Source organism: Harpegnathos saltator, unplaced genomic scaffold, assembly GCF_003227715.2.
Source record: "Harpegnathos saltator strain DR-91 unplaced genomic scaffold, Hsal_v8.6 scaffold18, whole genome shotgun sequence".
Classification (NCBI taxonomy): Eukaryota; Metazoa; Arthropoda; class Insecta; order Hymenoptera; family Formicidae; genus Harpegnathos; species Harpegnathos saltator.
Genome location: NW_020229961.1, coordinates 1476801 through 1497288, shown reverse-complemented (window position 1 = coordinate 1497288; position 20488 = coordinate 1476801). Strand labels below are relative to the sequence as shown.

Here is a 20488-nt window from a genome sequence, read left to right as displayed (position 1 = left end):
TTTATATGTGCACCCGCAGAGATTGAAAACTTTTATTTTATTTTAAACATCGACCCTTAGACGGGTCTAGGCGGCACGGCGACGCGGGCCCGCGGCTGGTAGCGAAGCTAGTGAGGCCGCGGGACGAAAGCGACAGTGGTGCGATTTTTTAACTCGTTATTGGAGTTAACGACACTTTCGTTATCGTTGCGCAGCTTTTGTATACCGTAGAGAAGCTGCGCAACGATAACAAAACTGTGTCGTTAACTCCAATAACGTTAGGTTACAGGATCGTATCACAGCGTATCTAGGCGGCAGGGCGACGGTCGCCCCAGGTAGCCGGCGCTAAACGACAGGTGCCGGGCGACGGCGACGATGTCGATTATAAAAGTGAAGTGTGTATACAGCAGAGCTGGCCACGATCTGCACATTTCGGGCGAAATTCAGTAGGTGACGCCTACCGTCCCCCTCGCACCGCTCCGCGCTCAGCGGCCGGGGTGACGATCGCGGTACACTCAGGCCCGTCGCTGTATAAGAAATCAGCTGGGGCGTCACATTATCATTAAAATTGTTTCTTCGTTTAATAATCACGTTAAAATATATGTTTATGCATTACATATGTATGTATGTATGCATATATATATATATATGTATGTATTAAACACGTAAGCATATATATTTTAAAGTAATTATTAAACGAGAAAACAATTTTAATGATAATGTGACGCCTCAGCTGATTTCTTATATAGCGACGGGCCTGAGTATACCGCGATCGTCACCCCGGCCGCTGAGCGCGGAGCGGTGCGAGGGGGACGGTAGGCGTCACCTACTGAATTTCACCCGAAATGTGCAGATCGTGGCCAGCTCTGGTATACAGTATACGAAACAGAACGGTATGAGACTTTTATGCTTGTCTTAACCCGCTCTATGTCTTCATGAATTCTGCAACAATTGTTATGAGCCACCTTGTATACAAGTTGTTGCAAAATAATTTCTACAGAGCTCGTGGTAATATAGACTGGGTTAAAATAAATATAAAAATCCCATAACGTTTTACGATATTCGTAACAGTTCATTAATTACAGAAATCTGATGAGTAAGCGCGTGCCAAGATAGATGGAGAAGCTTCGCAGTCGCGCAGGCCACAGCACGGCCCAATCGATCCAGCAACTATTGGAAGTTTGCGGGAGTGTAGGTGCGACAAGGTAAAACACGAATAGTGGCGCGTGTCTTTCCTCTCGCCGCGCACCGGCAATAGTTGCTAGCTGTATTATTTCGAGCGTAGCTGTAGCAATCAGTATTATCATCGCTTTTCAATTACCTCCGGGTCCCTTTATATTATCTTGTCGGTGCGGTCGAATCTTATATTTAAGATCACCTTAAGTTCACTTTCAGATACCCTGTAGCCAATAAATAATTTGTACAATATCTGAAGATAAACTTAAGACGATCTTAAATGTAAGATTCAACTATGAATACCGGCTCTGGTTCTTTTCTCGCGAATGATACTATAGCCTGTATTCATAGTCAAGTTATTATATTTAAGATCTTATTATAAGAGTCTTATATTTAAGATCACCTTAAGTTCACTTTCAGATACCCCGTAGCTAATGAAATAATTTGTACAGAATCTGAAGATGAACTTAAGACGGTATCTTAAATGTAAGACCCGACTATGGCCGTGTTCCAAAACTCACTGCCAGTACTGAAAATATATATAGTTTGTGTCACGCAAACTAAAACTTTTTAGCGCTGGCTGTGAATGAATTTTAGAACACGGCCTATGAATACCGACCTATAAGATGTAAATTAGGGCCATTTTCCAGCAAGAAACGCTGTTACACAAAAATATTTTATTGGCTATACATTATCTGAAAAGATGTAGATAGATAATATATAACCAGTAAAACATTAGTGTGTAACACTTAGGCCGGTATTCATGGTCGGATCTTATATTTAAGACCGTCTCAAATTCATCTTCAGATGCTGTACAAATTATTTCATTGGCTACAAAGTATCTGAAGATGAACTTAAGGCGGTCTTAAATATAAGACCCGACTATGAATACCGGCCTTAGTGTTCCTTGGTTGGAAAACGCCGTAGATTTTGGAGTCATAATCCGTTTTGCTGTTATAGGAAATGAATTTGTTATCGAATATCGAAATTTATTTCTGCAATGTGTAATTAATCAGATAATTGTATATACTAAATGTATATACTAAATAATACTAAATTTCCTTTAGAAATTTTCTAGTGGAAATTGTTTTATCTGATGTCTGAGACCTTGAAACGTGGTAAAATCTTATAAACATAATAATTGGTAAATATTGATGTATCAATGAAGATAATTAAATATACTAAAAGGGTAGATAGAAAAGATTTTAGATTAAAAGCGTGGAGGCTTAAAACGTAAGTAAAATATATCAACACTGAAAATAAATACTGATTGAACAGTAAGATGTGATTTGTTGAAATGATCGCCTGAATTAAGCTACTGTCTATTTCTGACCTTTGTCTTATTTTTCAGAACATTGACAATACGAAAACCAAAAAGACATTCTACTCGCAAGTTTACGAAAATGTTTATTCTTAAAAATGCTACGATGAATATTGCCAATGATACAAATATTAGTGCACAGAGTATTCCTTCAGGTAAGAATGTTAGCTGCTTCACACAAAGAACAAGCAGACGGCTGAATTCTAGACACAGAAGGAAACAAATATGTGACAAAGAGACCAGTGATCAATCATCTTCTGACAATGAATGTAACAGACGCAGTTTTCTTTTTCTCTTATTTACACTAGTTTATATATTTTTTTGAGTATAGTATAGGTATATGACTAAAATATTGCATTTTATGTAAAGAATATCCAAGATGCATTATTTTTATATGAAAGTAATGTTCTAATTTCTGTCACAATAACAGTTTTTCTGATCAGGTGTTACAGATGACATCACAATATATGATAACTCTAAGCAGCAGAGGGAATTTGACATCTCTGATGAAGAATCAGAAGAAGTGACAGACAAGTGGATGCAAATATCATTTGCTGAAGAGAGAAACTTGGATTTGCCAATTGTGGTGAAAATGGACGACTCTGCTTTGTCAACTATGCCAAAGATTTTTGAGCAGGAGCAGAATAGACAATCTAAAGTAAACATGTCTTACGATAGGAAGTCCTTCATGTCAGAAACATGTTCCAGCGAGAAAAAGACATTAATTATAAGTACCGAATGTATAAACCTTGAAGACAGTGTCCATTCGTCAGTTGAACATAGAAAGCGACCATCGTGGTACGCGAATAAGACTGACAGAACTGAAGATAACGAGGTCGTTATGAATGTATTACGAAATGTTGCTGTTAATAGCAGTAATAATGCTAGCAGCAGCCCTGCGCGCGGAGAATTCATCAGAAGTCTCATAAGATCTACAAGTGGCAACAGCGATGTAGAAACTGACAGTTCGCATTTCGAAGATACAAGCGCGCTTTGCTATGAGTCTGACCATAACAATGAGGTCGAAGACAATGCAACTACTAGTAACAATACATCACAAGATATTGAGGTCACTAACAACAGTCTTGATACTAGTCTCGTGTACAGAGAATTCCCTTCGAGGGAGGAGCCCGATCAACGAACAACAGGTCTTCAAGATCCCGAAGTCGCCAGCGAATCTGTGCGAAAGTACAAGAAGCCACAATTATATAACATCAGGAATATTGTGATCGTAATCATGGAGAGCTGCAGTAGATTCAGCTTCAACGGCAAGCTGTTGGTGAAAGTGCTGTACGGCGCCGTGGAGGTCTACGGTGCCGTCTTGGACGCATCCAACGGTCCAAGTCCAGTGTATTCTCCGTGGGGATACAGCAGCGTCGTCGTGGAGACTAGCAAAGAGTCACCGGCAGCGAAAGGCAGCATCGACGACATATGGACGGTGCTTTCTGCAGAAGGCATCATTCAACACTCGGAGAGCAAGCTGCGGAAGGACATCAACAAGGTGGAATCAGGTACGGCTGTGCTGGTGTTACGGAACTTCGACAACAATCTCACGTACTTCCTGAAGGCTCACTCTTCGCTCGGATTGTTTCCGAAAGTGAAAAAATCCGGCTATTATCCTTGGACGCATCATCACCGAGCCGAGGTAGTGCTGCAAGCGCAACTGCGTTACGTTCAGCGCGACAGCCCGACTTGCAGGCAACTGGTCAGCTCGTTAGCCATCAACCAGATCGTTGAGAAAATGTTGGTGTGCTGGCATACGAATAGCTGGTCGTGCACGATGATCGCTGGCGGCAAGAACGTGGGCAAGTCCACCAGCGTGCGTTTCTTGATTAATAAGCTGCTGCGCACTTGCGGGAAGGTAGTGTTGGTGGACGTGGATCCCGGTCAGGCGGAGTGTACGCCAGCTGGCTGCGTCTCGTACAGCTTGATCGAGCAGCCGCTCATGGGGCCGAACTTCACGCACCTGCAGACGCCGGTTTACCAACTGTTCATCGACGAGATCAACGTTGCACGATGTGTCCCGCGCTACTTGCAGAGCTTAAAGATGTTAATCGACAAGTTGAAGCAGTGCCCGGAACTGTCGCGGCTGCCGATCGTCGTGAACACGATGGGCTTCACGCAGTACATCGGCTTAGATCTGGCCATCTTCATGGTGAAGCTCGTTAGACCGTCTATCATCCTGCAGATCTTGTCGTCGAAGAAGAGAAATAATTATGCGCACTTGCTGAACGCGGACGTTGTGAACCAACAGGTATACTAGGCTACTCTACTGCAGCTATTTAGGTAAATCCGATCGTTCCGTTGACACGACCGCTTTTTCATGAGGCATTTCGATTTGTACAGAAATGCAAGTGGAACGTGATTGACGATTGGGACAGCCCGTGCGATCACGAGCTCTGCGTGATACACTCCAACGCGGAGAACGAACTCACGCGGGCAACGAACGAGTTGAGCATAGAGCCGTACCAGCAACGCGAGCTCGTGATGATTTCGTATCTCAGTGGCATCGTACGCGACAGCTACAAGTGAGTTCTTCTTCTTTGACGAAAGCACTCGTCGTGTCGACACGAAGCTCCAATCGTTTATAATCGTTACTTTCTGCCATTTCAGCCATTACGAGAATCTATCAGTCAGCATCAACGAGACGTTGCCATTCATGTGAGTATTTCACTATCGAGCCAGCCGAAACGTTCAATTCGACTGGTCAACCAAGTGTGTCTGTGACACACTTCATCAACATCGAAACGTTGATGACGCGTCCGTGCATGTTCATCACAAAGGAACCGAACTTTTTGATTGATGCAATACCAATGTCCAGCAATGTTGCGAGTACGAGCACTTATTTGTGTATGTTTTGCGTGCGTTTTCAGGGCGCCCTTCTCTTCCTTATGCATCATTCCTCAACGATTGCTAGGCGTGCCAGACACGCACGCGTTGAGCGTCATAAATGGCAACATAGTGGCACTGTGCGGCATAGATTTGACGAAAGAGTCGGCGCAGGTGTCCGACAACACGTCGAGTCTTAGAGTGCTCACACAGAGATCGCCTTTGTGCACCTGCTACGGATTTGGTAAGAGCGAATACTTTCTCCGGGAGGAATGATGATAATATTATATACAGGATGAAGCACCTAAAACAAGGACGAAATTCTTTGAATGTACAAATGAAACATAGAAGGACCGTGCTTGTGTGTCGAGAAATTCTTCTCGCAACGCGTGTGATTTGCTTCCGAAGTTCCGTTGCGCCGTTTTAGCCGTATTCTGCGTACCCGGATTTCAACATAGACACGGGATATGGTTATAAAATATGGAAACTCCTCTTCTAATATTTAAAATAAAGAGAGTTATTCAGGGAGCTGGTGCTCCAGGTTTCAGGTGCCTTACCCTGTATATGATCGATGTGAGAATTTTGTCTCTATATGGCTGTATATATGTAACTATTGTTGCGTACAGCCACTTTATATAGACACAAAATTAATATATAATTACTTCTCGAATGTTCACGCGTGTACCTTTCGATACGAGAAAACCTGGTCTGGCGCAGTTTTGGCCGCTAAACGCGGCTAAAACGGGGTTAAAGGTTTTGTTTCGCCGATGTAAACGTCGTATGTAAACGTATGCAATGTTGCTCCAATTTCTTGGAGAAACCGGGCAGCGCATATTCGACGTTCTACGTCCTTGTCCAGACTACAATCCTTGTGTGTGTGTGTGTTGTAAAATATGTACGTATAAAAAGAAGAAAAGATCTTTACATTTCACATCATTCGCATATACACAGGTATAGTACGAGGGGTCGATATGGAACAGCAACTAGTGTTCATCAACACCCCACTGCCCATATCGATGATGCAGCACATCAACTGTTTGGCAGGTTCCATTCCCATTCCGCCGACGCTGTTGCAGCTGAGCCACGGCGCGCCGTATGTCGGTGGGGATCAGACGCTGCCGACGAGTCGTGTGGTCCGTAAAGGTTACTTCCGAATGAGATCCCGAAAGAGGCCGAATAACTCATGACAAAGTCACAAAGTAATGTAAATATACCGCTAAACACACACTGATGTCATAAGAACACTCGGGGACATTAGCGTCATGAACCTTTTTTGTAAGTTACATGCATCACACAGATATGCTGTCGATCACATTGGAATGCGCAAGATCGCCGATACCGAACAATACATATGTACATATGTATATATATGCTATGTATGTATATACATATATCTGTGTAGGTATATATCACAAACGTCATATATGCTAAACTTTGTAATTATTATCTAAACCTTGTAATTACTTTACTTGCATGATTTGCAACCTTACGTGTCAGGTAAATTGAAAGTGTGTATAGAAAGTCGTAAAAAACTTTATATGTACATATATACACATATAAAGCTTTGTATATATATAAATTGTATTTTAATAAATAACAGATTATGAATTATACGCATAATAATTGTGAGGTGATAATATAATCGTAATGATTTTAATTATCATGAGAATGTCGTGTGTGATTATTATGATAATATAATTCTTGCTATGATTATTGCGTAACTCATGAAAAACTCATGTATTTGGTTAGGAAATGATTAAGAAATTATACAATCATCAGAAATCATGAGAATAATAATAATAAACATTAAAACACATATATGACGTCTGATGTGCGATCGGTTGTATTGATATCGTCCGGTATGCTTACACTTAATACCGAACAAGTTGCTCCTCCACTATGTAGCAACGTATCTATCTTCTCACTGGCTATCTATCACTGGCGGAATCAACTACTTGAGTCCGAAAGGAAACGCCTTAATCTTCTCACAATATGGGCCGTGTTCCAAAATTCATTGCCAGTACTGGAAATATATAGTTTGGATCATGCAAACTGTAAACTTCTCAGCGCTGGCAGTGAATTCTGAAACACGACCTGTGGATGCACCGGACGGAGCGTCGATGTTACCGATCGTCATAACCAAAAGTGCAAATTTTTGTGTACAAATCGTAACTGTGTACAAGAGCGATCGTACAAAAACACGGACGTTCTTGCGCGTAATCATTGTCAAATCAATTGAGAGAATCACCCACAGTGTCGAAGTGTGTATTACACGAGCGATAATAAAGGGATGATTCTCTGTACTTATACAATACACTTAATTTCTACACCCATGTGTGCGTTTTCTTCTTAAGAATAGCACAAAATGAAAACATTTGCTCGAAAATTTAGTCCTAAGTTTACAAATTTTAAAAAATTCACTACAAACTCATCCACCGCAACAAGATAGGGAATACCACTTCCCTCACCGCGAGTCAGATTGGGTGTTTTCGTTTGTTTCTTCATTGCACTTAAAGCAGGAACACAGTGGTCGCAATATGGCGGCGAGTGTTTGCACACTCCAGGACTTGCCGATCAATCTTTGTCGATTCGTGGCCGATAAGTTTTTCACGTCTGTGTAGTGTCGCGGGAAACCAAAGATCTCCTCGAGCTCGGTGATCCACAGGGTGTCACTGGTGCCTTTCATCATGATCGGCTTCAGTTCTGCTTTGCCTGATACAGTTATAAAACAATCGTTCCTTTATTCAACGATATCTTCCCCAGTTTGTATGTAAATAAGCAAACGGTTAAGAAAGAAAAACACACGTACCTTGTCTCAACGAATTCGATCTAGTCGTCACTGTTCGAATTTTCTTCACGAGCGCGTAACGGTTACAATTCGGTGTGAGTATATCCTGAACATCCACTTGCCTCTGAGACTGGGGGAAATACGGGTCGTGGGGCAGATTGTGCCAATAAAGCCTCAGCCTGTGCTGGGGCGAGAAGTCAGCAGAGTCTATCACCATCGGTTCCTGTCCCAAGTGCCTGAAATCGAGAGGATTGCGCGTGATCGTGACGCACATTGCTGCGTGATGAATGAAAACGGGAGGCATACTTGTTCATTTCCAATCTGTACTCGGTCGGCATGGAGGCGACGTTCTCGTACAACCAGAATAGGTGATGGCCCTTGTTGCTCTTTTTCAATTGCTTCAAAATCCGAATGTACTCAAAGAACAATATGCCGGTCCCCTTGGGGTCTGCAAAAGCGAGGGAAAACGGGAATTATTGCCGTCTCGGAGGCTTGACGCTTTTCTGACGATCATATCGATCCTTACTGTGAAGACCCAGTCGTGCCGGATTGACCAGACTGAGGTCGTTGCACGGCGAGCCGCCGATCAACAGGTCGATCGGCATGATCTCCTTGACCTTCTCCTTCGTTATGTTTCGCACGTCACCTAAGTAAGTAATACGATCGCCAAAGTGAGCGGAACTGATCGTTAGAGCATTTTGATCGATCTCACTTGCGTAATAGACGTCTACGATGATCCCCAGTTTCAGAAGCACTACCAGACCTGTGAATTATTATCATGGTTCTCTTTGGCTCAACTAGGTTGCACTTGTTGCCTTCAGAGTGAAATATAATCCAACTGTATATGATTAATCGCGTGCGATCTAGCGTTTAATTGAAGAGGAGCAGAAAGTTCCAGTGCAACATTGGAACTTTCAGTTCAGCTAAACGAATAAGGTTGAGATATATATATATATATATGTGCGCGCTCTTGTGTGTGTGTATGTGTGTACAAAAATTAAAAAGTTTTCTTATAGATATATAGGATATACTGATGAGCACTTTACCTGTGCTCAAACCATCGAAGAGTGACAACACACGTACGCCTCTTTTCTCTCCGTTATTATTTACAACATTTGTGCTATTAAACACAGGATCCGAAGTTGTATGGAACATGCCGAGGAATTTCTCCTTCCAATCGGCTCGTGGACGCAACAGCCCCTCCGTAGGCAATGTGGACTTGTCTCTACAGAGAAAGCATTCCCACGGATCCTCCAACAGCATCTTGTCGTATACTTTCGGACACAGCAGATATTTCAGGCAGGCTGTGCAAAAGACTCTGAAAAGACGAGTCGCACGATTAAACAACTGGTGAAGGCGAGCTAGTGGAAGTGTCATTGTCAGGCGAATCATCAGCGAGCTACTAACCTGGGACAATCCTCTCGGTCGCAGATAACCACGGTCCCAGTGGCAGCGCAAACTGTGCAGTAAAACTTAAATCAGAAATAGTAGAAATGCGCCACGGGATGCTATCCTGATTCGCGAGTGTCGCTTGGTTTGTCAGATGATACTTACGCACTTGTCGTCGTTCCCGAATACGAACATACATGGCTTAAAGAGGTCCTAAAACGAAACAATTTGTGTAAATCGTATTGCATTATTGCAGTCATGGCGGACAAAAGTATATAAGTACTGTATAAATATATATTTTTCTAATAGATAATAATTTATGTATACTCATTAATGTACATGTATTCTCTCTTCCTCTCTTCCACCTTCTCTCTCTCTCTCTCTCTCTCTCTCTCTCTCTCTCTCTCTCTCTCTGATAATTGAAAATAAAAAAAAATATTTAAAGTTTGATTCATTTTCTTTTGTTTTTTCTTTACCGAACATTCTTTACACAGAGATCCTTCGAAGAATGGATGATCCTCCATTACATCCTTCGGCAACTTTAAGCACTTTAAGCATAATTCTGTCAGTTTGGATTGCCCTTGCCTTATACGTTGCAAAGCATCTGAAAGTGAGAAAATATGAAAGATGAGGGTCAGTATCGTACAGAATATATCTCGACTGTGTGCGTATAAGCATTTTTGTGTAAAGCATGTAAGTCGCATACGATCTCATAGACCTACCACTCTGCTTAATGTCTTCCTTGCGCTGCGAATCTACATTTGGATTGGATTTTAATTCATTTATCTTTTTTATTATCTCGTTGGAATACTTATCGTATACTTTGTTTGACTCTGAAACTTGTAAATGGTTATATGCTACGTGTATATTATTCATATCCGAGAAATACTTAAAGACATTATCTAAACTCCAGTTATCCGTGTTGCATCCCAAACGCGCGCAATAATCCTAAAAAGTCACATTCAGATCGTGGAGAAAGTTTTTTTAGCAGACATTTTTGGAAATGAATATTCATCACGTCCAAATAAATAATCTCTTCAAAGCAATAAATCTCAATTTGTATCCCTTGTTACAGGGAGATATCAATTGTATGATTTACTGAATTATCTACTAACAATGCAATTTGTAAAGCTAAATGTTCTTTACCTTCGAGGCTTGCAACACGCCCATAAGATACACATGCTTTTTCGTGTTCTCGATGTATTCGCGCAACTTTTCGATTCCCTTGTGAAATTTCAAAAATGCTAAGTGATGTACCTGCAAGAAGAAACAACTGACGTAAAGAATACGAAGCGGCTTATTTCTTGCCTCGATACTGGATCGTGAATTATATTACCTGCGAAACCGTGTAGTCGCCGTACCACATAATCCACTGACAACCGAAACCTGGTTCCTTCAAGCAGCAATCGCGATAATCGATGACCATCGCTGAAAACAAGAGGAAAAAAGGGGAACGTTAGAAACTCACACTTACACTTGCAAGTGCAGTGATCGCAGAAATATCTGCTAAAACAAAATTGAAATCTACCTGGCCACCAGTTGTGCCCCGTGATCTTCGCCCAGGTTATAACACCAGGTATTTGTTCTCGCAATGGTAAACGCTCCTCCTCCATTTGTTTCACGGCTTTTGTGTCTTTGGTTTTTTCGGTCTTTTCGGCTTGTTTCTTCGGTTCCGGCGAACCTGTTTGGGGATGAACGTTAAAGAGACGCGTCGCAACGCGTGCCCGAATAAAGATGGAGGAGACGAAGAAAGAGAGAGAGAGAAAGAGAGAGAGAAAGAGAGAGAGAGAGAGAGACACTCACCGCTTCTCTGATTTAATATATACTGCTCGGTAGCTTTGGCGTTCTTTGCCTTCAGAGCGTCCAATCTTCCTTGTATCTTCGTGGGATACGGGTAAAAATACAAGTTGTCCACTGTCGTGTCGAGTGGGCGTGCGAGCAGAAAGATTCACAGTTATTCCGCGACTTCCAAATTGCGCATAAAGTAACAAGATATGGGCACACACGAGAGAGAGAGAGAGAGAGAGAGAGAGAGAGAGAGAGAGAGAGAGAGAGAGAGAGAGAGAGAGAAAGAGAGTGTACGTGTACGCGCGTGTGCGTGTGTGTGCGTGTGCGTGTGCGTGTGCGTGTGCGTGTGCGTGTACGCGCGTGTGCGTGTGTGTGTGTGTGTGTGTGTGTGTGTGTGTGTGTGTGTGTGTGTGTCGCGACACTTACGTTCCTCCTCTCTGATATTCCGTTGTATCCAATAATAATACGGCTTAGTCAGAGTGGACTCGTAACGTTGGCGTAGCATCTAAAATAATTGTAACGGCACATCGCATTTTTCCAAGAATAATTCCTTATTTGTAATTTGTTATTTGCGTAAAATTTCGCGTAGTGTTTATCAAAAAAACCTTTATTGTATCGTCAATGGCTTGCGATCGAATATTATTTTTACGAAACTTTTGCGTCAATCGTTCCTCCAGCTTCCTGGAAAACGGTTCTATCTGGGTTTTCTCATTCAGCTGAAATCATACAAGTCACACGTGTGTTTCATTGTGCGGAAGGAGGAAAAGAAAGGGGGGGGAGAAAGGGGGAGCGACATTCTCTATTCGCCGTACACTTGTTCATTTACCAATGATATTTGCGATTCCCCGATCCAGTAGACCCACTCCTTGCCGGGTTCAGCTGCCATTCCTACTTGTTCAGCTTCGACGATCAGCGCTGCAACGTCACGTTGCAACTTTCAGTGCATTTCTCGAGAGTTAAACCAGCGGTGGGGGAAGAACGCGTTCGAACGTTTAAACACTATTTTGACATTCGAGAATCGAAACATATTCACCTGGCCACCACCCCGAACAGTTTCCCCATATTAGTTTGCCGACGTTATTCTCCTTGGTAGTATTTAACGAAGACCTCGTTAATCTTCTTCGCAGCGTGTATTTCTTCTCATTCTCGCTGTCTGTTTCGTCGTCCTTGTTGCTATTATTTAAGCTCTTCACCTCAATCTAAATTATCACACACACATTTCTTCATAATTGTAATAAACATACGTATAAATAAAATAATATGTTATATATATTAAAATATTTAATGTAAATGTATCATGTGTTGCGTCGTGTGTGTGTGTGTGTGTGTGTGTGTGTGTGTGTGTGTGTGAATATAAATGTATATATGGTAATTATAAATATATTTTTTATATATCGAATATCGAATATAATATTATGTGTATAATTATATTATACATTTATAACTGTATATAAATTTATATTGATAATATTTATTTTAATAAGAAATATATTATATTTACGATTATAATTTTGTAACATTGTCTTTCGATCCGAGGTGCATTCTGAACTCGTTTCTTTCTCAGTTACGACACGATTGTGACGACTAAGCGCAGAAATGGCAACAACAACTCGTGTTGCTTTGAAAATACGATATCGTTGTCACGATACTCGTGGCAAGAATTTCGCCGAGCCTGTCGGTGAGGCGTACTAGGATGCGGATGGTTTACCTTGGCAGGATCTTGGCTCTTCTGTCGGCAGAAGCTGCGCTCCGGCAACGACGATTTCCCGTTACTCCTGTTCCGATTTCCATACGTGATCACGTCCTTCGTGTCGGCGCGGCGATTCGCGAATTTCGCGCGAGGAGCTCTCATGACACTGATGGAAGCAGCAGCCTCGACGAGGATGTCCGGTGGCGTCTCGCGATACACGTAGCATGCGCTCGCCATCAGCGCGTTTCGCTCTTGGCGCGCTCTGCCGTCGGCGGGGTCGTCGTCAACGTCCGTCTTGCCAGGAGTCGTCGCCGTCGTCGACGTGTTGGCCGCAGCGTCGTCCTCGTCCACGATCGAGACGATCAGCGCGCTGATGTCGCTGTCTTCCGAGGCCCACTTTATCTCGTTGTCCACGTTTATCTTCAACGACGGCGTCGACGGCCTAGAGTCGTCGAGAACGACGCATTCCGGCAGAACGCTCTGATAAGTCGTTTCCTTGAGATCGACGTGCTCGTAGTCGATCGACGTCTTGCACAGTTGTCTCTTCTTACCGCCTTTCTGGCTTGTGTTGCCGTATGTCTTCAAGAAGGGTTTCGCCGGTGATTGCGAGCGGTCTGAGCTCCTTCGTGAGCTGTCTTCGTTGCCGGTCGCGTCGTCGTCGTCGTCGTCCCAGTCGTCCTCCCATTCGTATTTCATGGAGACGTCGCGACTCTCGACCTTGACTTCGATGACTTCCACCACGTTGTTCTCCGTGTCCTTATCGGAATCCTCGTTGCCAATATGAGCGCGAATATCCTTCATGATCGCCGTGGCGGTGTGCTTGAGATTCTCCTTGCACGAGCACGACGTAGGAGCGCTGTTGTGGGAGCGGCGACTTTCGCAGCGTTTCCGCGCGTTCTCCACGTTGCCGTCGACCTCTGGAACCGCCGCGACTTGCGTCGCGACACTCCGCTGGCGACTGCTCCGATGGGCGATGGGAGTGATTTGCGAGGCGTTATCGTCGCTCGCCGCGGACTGTCGCCGGCGCTTTTGCCGGCGCGTCATGATCTCGCCGTTCTTCGGCGAAGTCGCAGGCTGCTCCTTCAGACTCTCCAGCAGCTGCTCGCGATTCCTCTTCTGCGACGGTAGCCTTTCGTTCTCGTCGTGCGTGCTCGCAGCCTTGCGACCCGAGACGCTCCCGTTCGCGAGTTCGGTCTCCTTCGGGTTCACGCGACTCGTGAATCTACCAGCAACTTTGTAGTCTTTGTCCTTGTTTTTGTCATCGTCGTCGTCGTTGTCGTCGTCGTCGTCGTCGTCGTCGACCACGTAGTCCTCGTCCTCGTTGTTCCCGTCGCTGCTAGACGACGTGTCCTCCCAGATGTCCCCCATGTCGACGTTCACGCGCGTCACTTTCCTGTAATAATCGTTGAACTCCAACGGGTCGCTGAGGTCTCGCTTGGACTTTCGGGCGCCGCGAAGCGACGTCCGAGATCCAGCCACATGTCTCGATGCGGAGTGATCGGTCGGCGTCTCGGTAGTTGATTCCCTCGGTGTCGCGCGAGCGTCGTCCTCGTTGGACGCCGCGAGGTACGCCGCGGACGAGCGGCCGCGAGGCTCCTCCATCTTGTCACCGCCCGCGCCGGCTAGCCGAGCGTGAAGTTGCTTGAACGAGTAGCTGTAACCCGGCAGCCCCGCAGCTGGCCTGTTGGAGCCGACGTGACTCTCGATGCTGTGGATCTTCCGGCTGACCGGCGACACGGAGGAGGCAGCTGCGGCGACGACTCGTCTCTTCGTCGCGGACTTGAGAGCCAGGCTGTCGTGGATCCGACGGTGCGGGACCATCGCGTCCAACGGCTTCTTCTGCCGTTTTATCGTCCATCGGCTCCGCTTCCGTTTACCGCGCTTGCGAGCGGTCTTCTTCAGGGTGCTACGTGCCGCCTGCAGGAAGGGCCAGAAGGCGGCCGAGGTGTTATTGCTTGTGGACCTTGCCTCGTCCGTGTCCTCGCGATCGCTCGCCTCGACGTCGGCGTCGGTGTCCTCGGCGGCGTAATGCTTCCTCATGAAGGCGTCCCAGATGTTCACGAAGGAGACGTCCTTCAGGGACGACTCGGAAAACAGCCCCAAGTTCATGGCGCACACTATGGACCAGACCGTCCCCATTTTGAACTTCCATGGCCTGCCTCTGCGTCGCTTTTGGCTTATCTGCAAGAACATCGGAGAAGATCGCGGTGAGGAACTGCGGGGGAGCGAGAACGAGAGCTTACTCGCTACGATTATATTATCCGATTATGTTGCACGCTATTTCCGTCATTCCCGATTAACCCCGAATTCACGGCTACAACTGTTTCGCGAACATGTCCGGATGTCTACGTTTGCGATCGCCGAGGATCCCAGAGTCATGCTCGAATTACTCGTTATTGGAGGCGCATCATCAAGCTTAACTGGAGATCAGACGACGTTGTAAACGTCGAGAGAAAATCGCATGACGAGAGGTCTCATAGACGGGGGGGCTTTGGCCTCTAATGAGTTCCGCATCATCGCTTTGGAGCCACTCACTCGCGTCGGGACGGAATCTTTCGACGGAAAACCACGTCGCGGCTACAATTAAAGAACGGACACGGCGAGTGTCGTGAGAATACGCGATCCGCGAAATCGTATCAGCGACAGACGGCGACTTGACGGAGGGCTGCGCGGAACGGGGGGAGGGGGGTGTGGAGGGCAAGGCAGAGTGTCTGTAATCCGGGGTGTTTGTTTATCTCGTAATTACGAGAGTAAAGTGTATAAAGAAAATGTATTGGATCGCGTCGCATCCGTGGGCAGATTTCCCACGGGGGAACGTAACTCGCAACATTGACAGAGTCGTCGTCGTCGTGGGAAAGAGAGCGGAGGGCAGTGAGGAGGGGACGAGGCTTGTGGAAAGTTTCCGCAGTTCTCGCGCGCAAAAATCACCTCAAAGAGAGACAAATTGGGTCGCGGGCGCTTGATTAAAATTAAATCTGAATTAATCTCTCTTCTCTCCCTCGGAGTCCTTCTCCCGCAGCCCCTTCGTCGTCGTCGTCGTCGTCGTCGTCGGCGTCGTCGTCGTCGTCGTCGTCATCGTCGTCGTCGGCGGTAAATATCACCGGTTCTCATATTAACGCCGTGCCGAACAGTAGCCCCGAAGAAGAAGAAGAAGAAGAAGAAGAAGAAGAAGAGCGATGTCCTCCAACTCCCTCCTTCCCTTCCTCTCATCCTCTCTTTCTCTCTTTCCTTCGCAAAGTACGCTTCTTGATCGCGAAGTAATATCGCACCGCGTACAAACATTACATTTATATCCGCCCGCAGCGGCGAACGCACTCTGCTGCTCACCCGGCATGCGTACTCATTCCCTCCCTCTTGGAGGAGCTTCGTAATACTTCCCGGAAGTCTACGAAGACCTGAATTAAGTATGAAGTCATAAGAAATGCAGATGCGCTGCAAAATGAATGTTCGTTGCGCGAAGTCGACGCACCGCCGCTGCGCTTCGCTCAGCTCCGCTCCACTCCGCTCCGCGCCGCGCCACGCCGCGCCGCGCCATTCTGTGTGTACTCGTCGACAATACATTTTGACGCGCGTTAATCGCGACGACGCAGCGACGAAAATATCACGCGCTAAGTAGGCGCGAATTCATTATTATGAGCCGCCTTTCCTTCGACAGATCAATATCTCCGAGAGCGAGAGAGCGAGCGAGCGCGAGAGAGAGAGAGAGAGAGAGAAAGAGAGAGAGAGAGAGAGAGAGAGAGAGACTTAGATTCGGCAAGTGGCAGGGCGCAATCGCGTCCTTCCGAGCGGAGGAATGCAACTTTTCGCATCGCATACTTCCGCAATTACCGGCCTCGGAGCCGAGGATGGTTCCTCGGCAAAGGAGAGACTGACTCCCCGACGAGTTTCCCCGACTCGGCCGCGACGGTATGAATGTTTGATGCGGCCGAAGCGCGGAATTACATACGCGACACATTTAATTCCATGTTTACGTCAGCGCAAACGTCGCCCGGACAAGGGCGCCGGCGCATCGACGTGCGGCAAGAAAGAAGAGACCGGACAATTTGCGCGCAAGACATACACGTGAATATTTCAATAGCGACGACGTGCGGCACGGCGACGTGGCGCGCTCGCCGCCCCTCGAAACCGCCCTTTATTCCACCCTAACATTCTGCGGTAATTGCAGCGTGTCTACGGCCTCCCCTCCCCCCTCCCGTCCTCCGTTCCTCCTCCCGCGACGTCTTACTTCAAAAAACAAATCGATAAGGATAAAATATGAGCGAAGCCGCGCGGCGTGGAGCGTATCGCGGCGGGGCGGCCAGGTGTTCGCTGTGAATCACACGGCAATTGCGTCTCACCTGAGCCGATAAGAGGCGTGCGTCTCGCGCACGCTCGCAGATTAGACCGATATTCGCGCGCGCGCGAGGCGATGACGATGACGATGCGTCGCGATTTCGCCGACGCGACGCGCCATTTTCGCCGGCTGCGCGGAACGACCGCGGCTCGGCTCCCTCCTCGGAGCGGTGCCTCGTCGACGCCGTCGAAGGACGCGAAGGAGAAGAAGGAAGACCCAGGAATGACCCACAGGACGCGCGTGCCGCCCTTCTAAAACGGTACGCCGTGTTTCCTAGAGGCGGCGATTCGCGCGCCGCAAAGCCGCTCGGCCGAGACCTGTTGAATGGAAAGCCCGTCATTAGCAGTCTTACGCAAACAGGATCAGCCGGCCGTTTGTACTTTAACGAGCGATTGTACATTTAACATGCGATTGTTATTTCACGAGCGCGTCGATTACGCTCGCCGCCGCGCGCATCGGTAGCGCATCGCGTTAATATCGCCATCGCGGCCATCGCGCGCCGTCCACGTTCTATTTTGGCCGCCCCCGGTCCAGAATCTCCCCCTCCCCCCTCCCAGTCCCTCTCAGCCAATCCCCGCCGATCGGTTCGGTACATGTACACGCATGAAGAATGCAAAAGTCATTTCTCCACGGCGCGCGGTTAAGAATTAACATCTTCATTTCACCGCGAACTGTGTCGCTCGTCGTCGTCGTCGTCGTCGTCGTCGTCGCCGTCGTCGTTGAGCCGCTTTTGTTCGGCGTATCCGACGGAAGCAGGGCGACTCGCTCTGGTCGCACTGTGCAAATATCGGCTAATGCGATGTTCTTTTGTCGAGTCTCCCGTTGTTTACCGATCGAACAAAGGGGCGAAAAAGACACCTTCGCACCGGGAGAACACGCGAAGGACAAGGAGAGCGATCGCACTCTCGGAATCTCGTGCGATCGCGATTCTCTGAGCGCGCCGGCATTTATCCGACAATGGGGGGGGGGGGGGACGACGACGAGTTCGCGCTGCGTCGAATCCCCCGGAAGCCCGAGGAACACCGCCGACAGGCACACGACCATCGGCGCGATAAATGAATCAGATTCGGCCGGCGGCGGCGGCACGGCCGAGATTCGGATCGCCCTTTAAATAGCCGCCTCCTCTCGCGGAAGGGGTTGGCGCGGGCGTGAGAGAAAAAAGGCGCAAGGTAAAACGGCGGAGACTGGGGCGCAGGAGGCGGGGACGCCGCGAGGGTGAGGGCGATGCGCGGCGAGTTCACGTGGCGCCTCCAAAGGCATTTCTCGAGGTCGCTCTCCGCGCCCCCGGGGTCGACCTGATGAATGGAAACGTCGGTATTATTGTGTTTACACGCGGGACACACGGGTGCCTCTCTCGCCACACTTGGCGTGGAAACATTCCATTCATAAAGCGTTCCGCGCGTTCCTCTCACCGCCACACACACACGCACGCACACACAGGCATATAGGTGCGCACACATACACACACTACGGCCGTTGTGCGGCCCGCACACACCGCACGACACACGCACACAGACGGTAGTAGGCAGGCAGAGACAGACAGACGGACCGAGAGACCGAGGAGGGTACGGCACGACGACCCTCTGCCTACCGGGCGCGGGGGTTGACACCAGTGACGTATTCAGAAATTTCGTTGCCGCGCCGAGGGACGCGGTTGCCCCCCCCCTCCCTCCCTCCCTCTTGCCGCTGCGGCTCGAGCGGAGATAACGCTGGAGATTTTCTCGGCTCGTAACGACACTCATCCTCCTCCTCCTCCTCCTCCTCCTCGTCCTCTTCATCCTCTTCGTACCCTGTTCGTCATCCTCCTCTGACTCTTTCGCCCTCGCATCTCGCTCTCTGGCGCCACCCCCGGCCGAAAATAATTCCTCGCTCCATTGCGCGAGGAAACGGGGATTCCCACGCGCCGCGCCGCGTGCTGAGATTCGAGCCGCCGGGACTGCCCCCCCTACCCCCCCCCTCTCCTCTCGTGTCTGTCTAATGACGAGGGGATTGGATTATCGGAGATACCCGCGCGCGAGGATATCTCCGCGCGCGCGTCCGGCTATGTCGGCCGCTCGACTACTTGATCCACTTTCGATGCGTTAACCGCTCGAGCGAGCGAGAGAGAGAGAGAGAGAGAGAGAGAGAGAGAGAGAGAGAGAGAGAGAGAGAGCTTGACTTCATCGGCCGGCTCGGTGTCGTCCGACGGATATTTCTCTCCGATTGCGCGCTTACCCGCGAGCCTGGCAGCCTGCCTTTTGTTGCGTGTGAAATTACTTTGCATTACATGGAATTATATATCTCTCTCTTTCTCCCTCTCTCTCTATCTCTCTCTCTCTCTCTCTCTCTCGGTGGGGGGCGTGAGGAGAGAACTCCGGAACGCCTGGCGGAAAGGTATGAAATGCTCGCGGGGTGAGAAAGGTAGACGCGAGATACCCTCGACGTTACACGTAACACATCGCGGTAATTTATAACGACAGGTGTTTCCAGTCTGCCCCTCTCTGTCCCCCCCTCCCGCCTGCTCCCAGCGAGAAAGGGCGTCAACCGTAACGCCGGCAGCCCTCGTGTCGCTGCCACTGCCGGTGGCAGCAAAGGAATGCTCTTTTTCGCCGAGCGCGCGTGCCTCTCAAGGTCTTTAAACTGAACGGTCACGTGCGATCCCGTCGCTTTTTCATGCTTTTTTCTCTCCCCCTCTCCCCCCCCCTCTCTCTCTCTCCCTGCCGCTCTCGCAGCATATCAGCGTGCATCGACGTGCGTGTCACAAGGGATCGCGATGCAACTCGCGTACCGTCCGATCGATCGATCGTCTTGGACGTATCCGGACCGGGACTTGAGCCTGCGAAATTTTGACAAGCCCGGATACTTTCGACGCGGACGTCCGCTCGCGATTTTTCCGCTCGCGATTTTTCCGCGTTCTCGCGCGTACGAATTCTCCGGTGTTTACCGGAGATTATCGTCGGGATCAGCTCGGGAGATGGCGATTCCGCACACGTCCACGATCGGCGTAATTAACTCGGCGAGAACCGAGACTCCCTTTTCTGGTTCGCGATTCATCGCTCGGACATTTGAAGCGTATCTCGGAGGAACGTGTAAATTCACGTCCAGAGGACAATCGAACGAGCACGGCTAACGTGCATACACGCGGCATACCTCCGGTGCACGCTCGTCGCGCGTAACCCGCGTCAGGCCGCGGCGACGATTCGCGCCGCGAATCTC

The 20488-nt window shown here is 48.0% G+C and overlaps 2 protein-coding genes across 8 annotated transcripts in view; one reads left to right on the top strand and one right to left on the bottom strand.

The window, feature by feature from the left end:
* Positions 1-805: 805 nt before the first annotated feature.
* On the top strand, positions 806-6862 carry LOC105182607 (polynucleotide 5'-hydroxyl-kinase NOL9). Of its 5 annotated transcripts, none has more exons than XM_025297536.1 (8): positions 806-872; positions 1065-1184; positions 2507-2631; positions 2920-4730; positions 4823-5004; positions 5090-5137; positions 5350-5549; positions 6257-6862. In XM_025297536.1, exons 2-8 carry the CDS (start codon positions 1096-1098, stop codon positions 6490-6492), a joined length of 2691 nt encoding a protein of 896 aa, XP_025153321.1. In that variant the 5' UTR covers positions 806-872; positions 1065-1095; the 3' UTR covers positions 6493-6862. The 5 variants fall into 5 exon arrangements, with proteins under 5 accessions (XP_025153321.1, XP_025153319.1, XP_025153320.1 ...); XM_025297534.1 differs by having other exon boundaries at positions 2507-2745; XM_025297535.1 differs by lacking the exon at positions 806-872 and adding an exon at positions 908-987 and having other exon boundaries at positions 2507-2745.
* Positions 6863-6877: 15 nt separating this feature from the next.
* Dnmt3 (DNA methyltransferase 3) overlaps positions 6878-20488 on the bottom strand; it is a 146242-nt gene continuing 132631 nt past the window's right edge. For all 3 annotated transcript variants that reach the window (XM_025297530.1, XM_011140152.3, XM_025297531.1), the window contains 18 exons: positions 12979-15141; positions 12304-12469; positions 12097-12185; positions 11876-11986; positions 11697-11775; positions 11286-11396; positions 11011-11163; positions 10819-10910; positions 10629-10739; positions 10205-10430; positions 9959-10086; positions 9648-9695; positions 9501-9565; positions 9140-9411; positions 8620-8856; positions 8400-8541; positions 8115-8329; positions 6878-8017 (listed from right to left, as the gene is read on the bottom strand). In XM_025297530.1, the coding sequence (XP_025153315.1) occupies positions 7770-8017; positions 8115-8329; positions 8400-8541; positions 8620-8856; positions 9140-9411; positions 9501-9565; positions 9648-9695; positions 9959-10086; positions 10205-10430; positions 10629-10739; positions 10819-10910; positions 11011-11163; positions 11286-11396; positions 11697-11775; positions 11876-11986; positions 12097-12185; positions 12304-12469; positions 12979-15141 (4656 nt within the window). In that variant the 3' untranslated portion in view covers positions 6878-7769. The remainder of the gene's footprint in view (positions 8018-8114; positions 8330-8399; positions 8542-8619; positions 8857-9139; positions 9412-9500; positions 9566-9647; positions 9696-9958; positions 10087-10204; positions 10431-10628; positions 10740-10818; positions 10911-11010; positions 11164-11285; positions 11397-11696; positions 11776-11875; positions 11987-12096; positions 12186-12303; positions 12470-12978; positions 15142-20488) is intronic.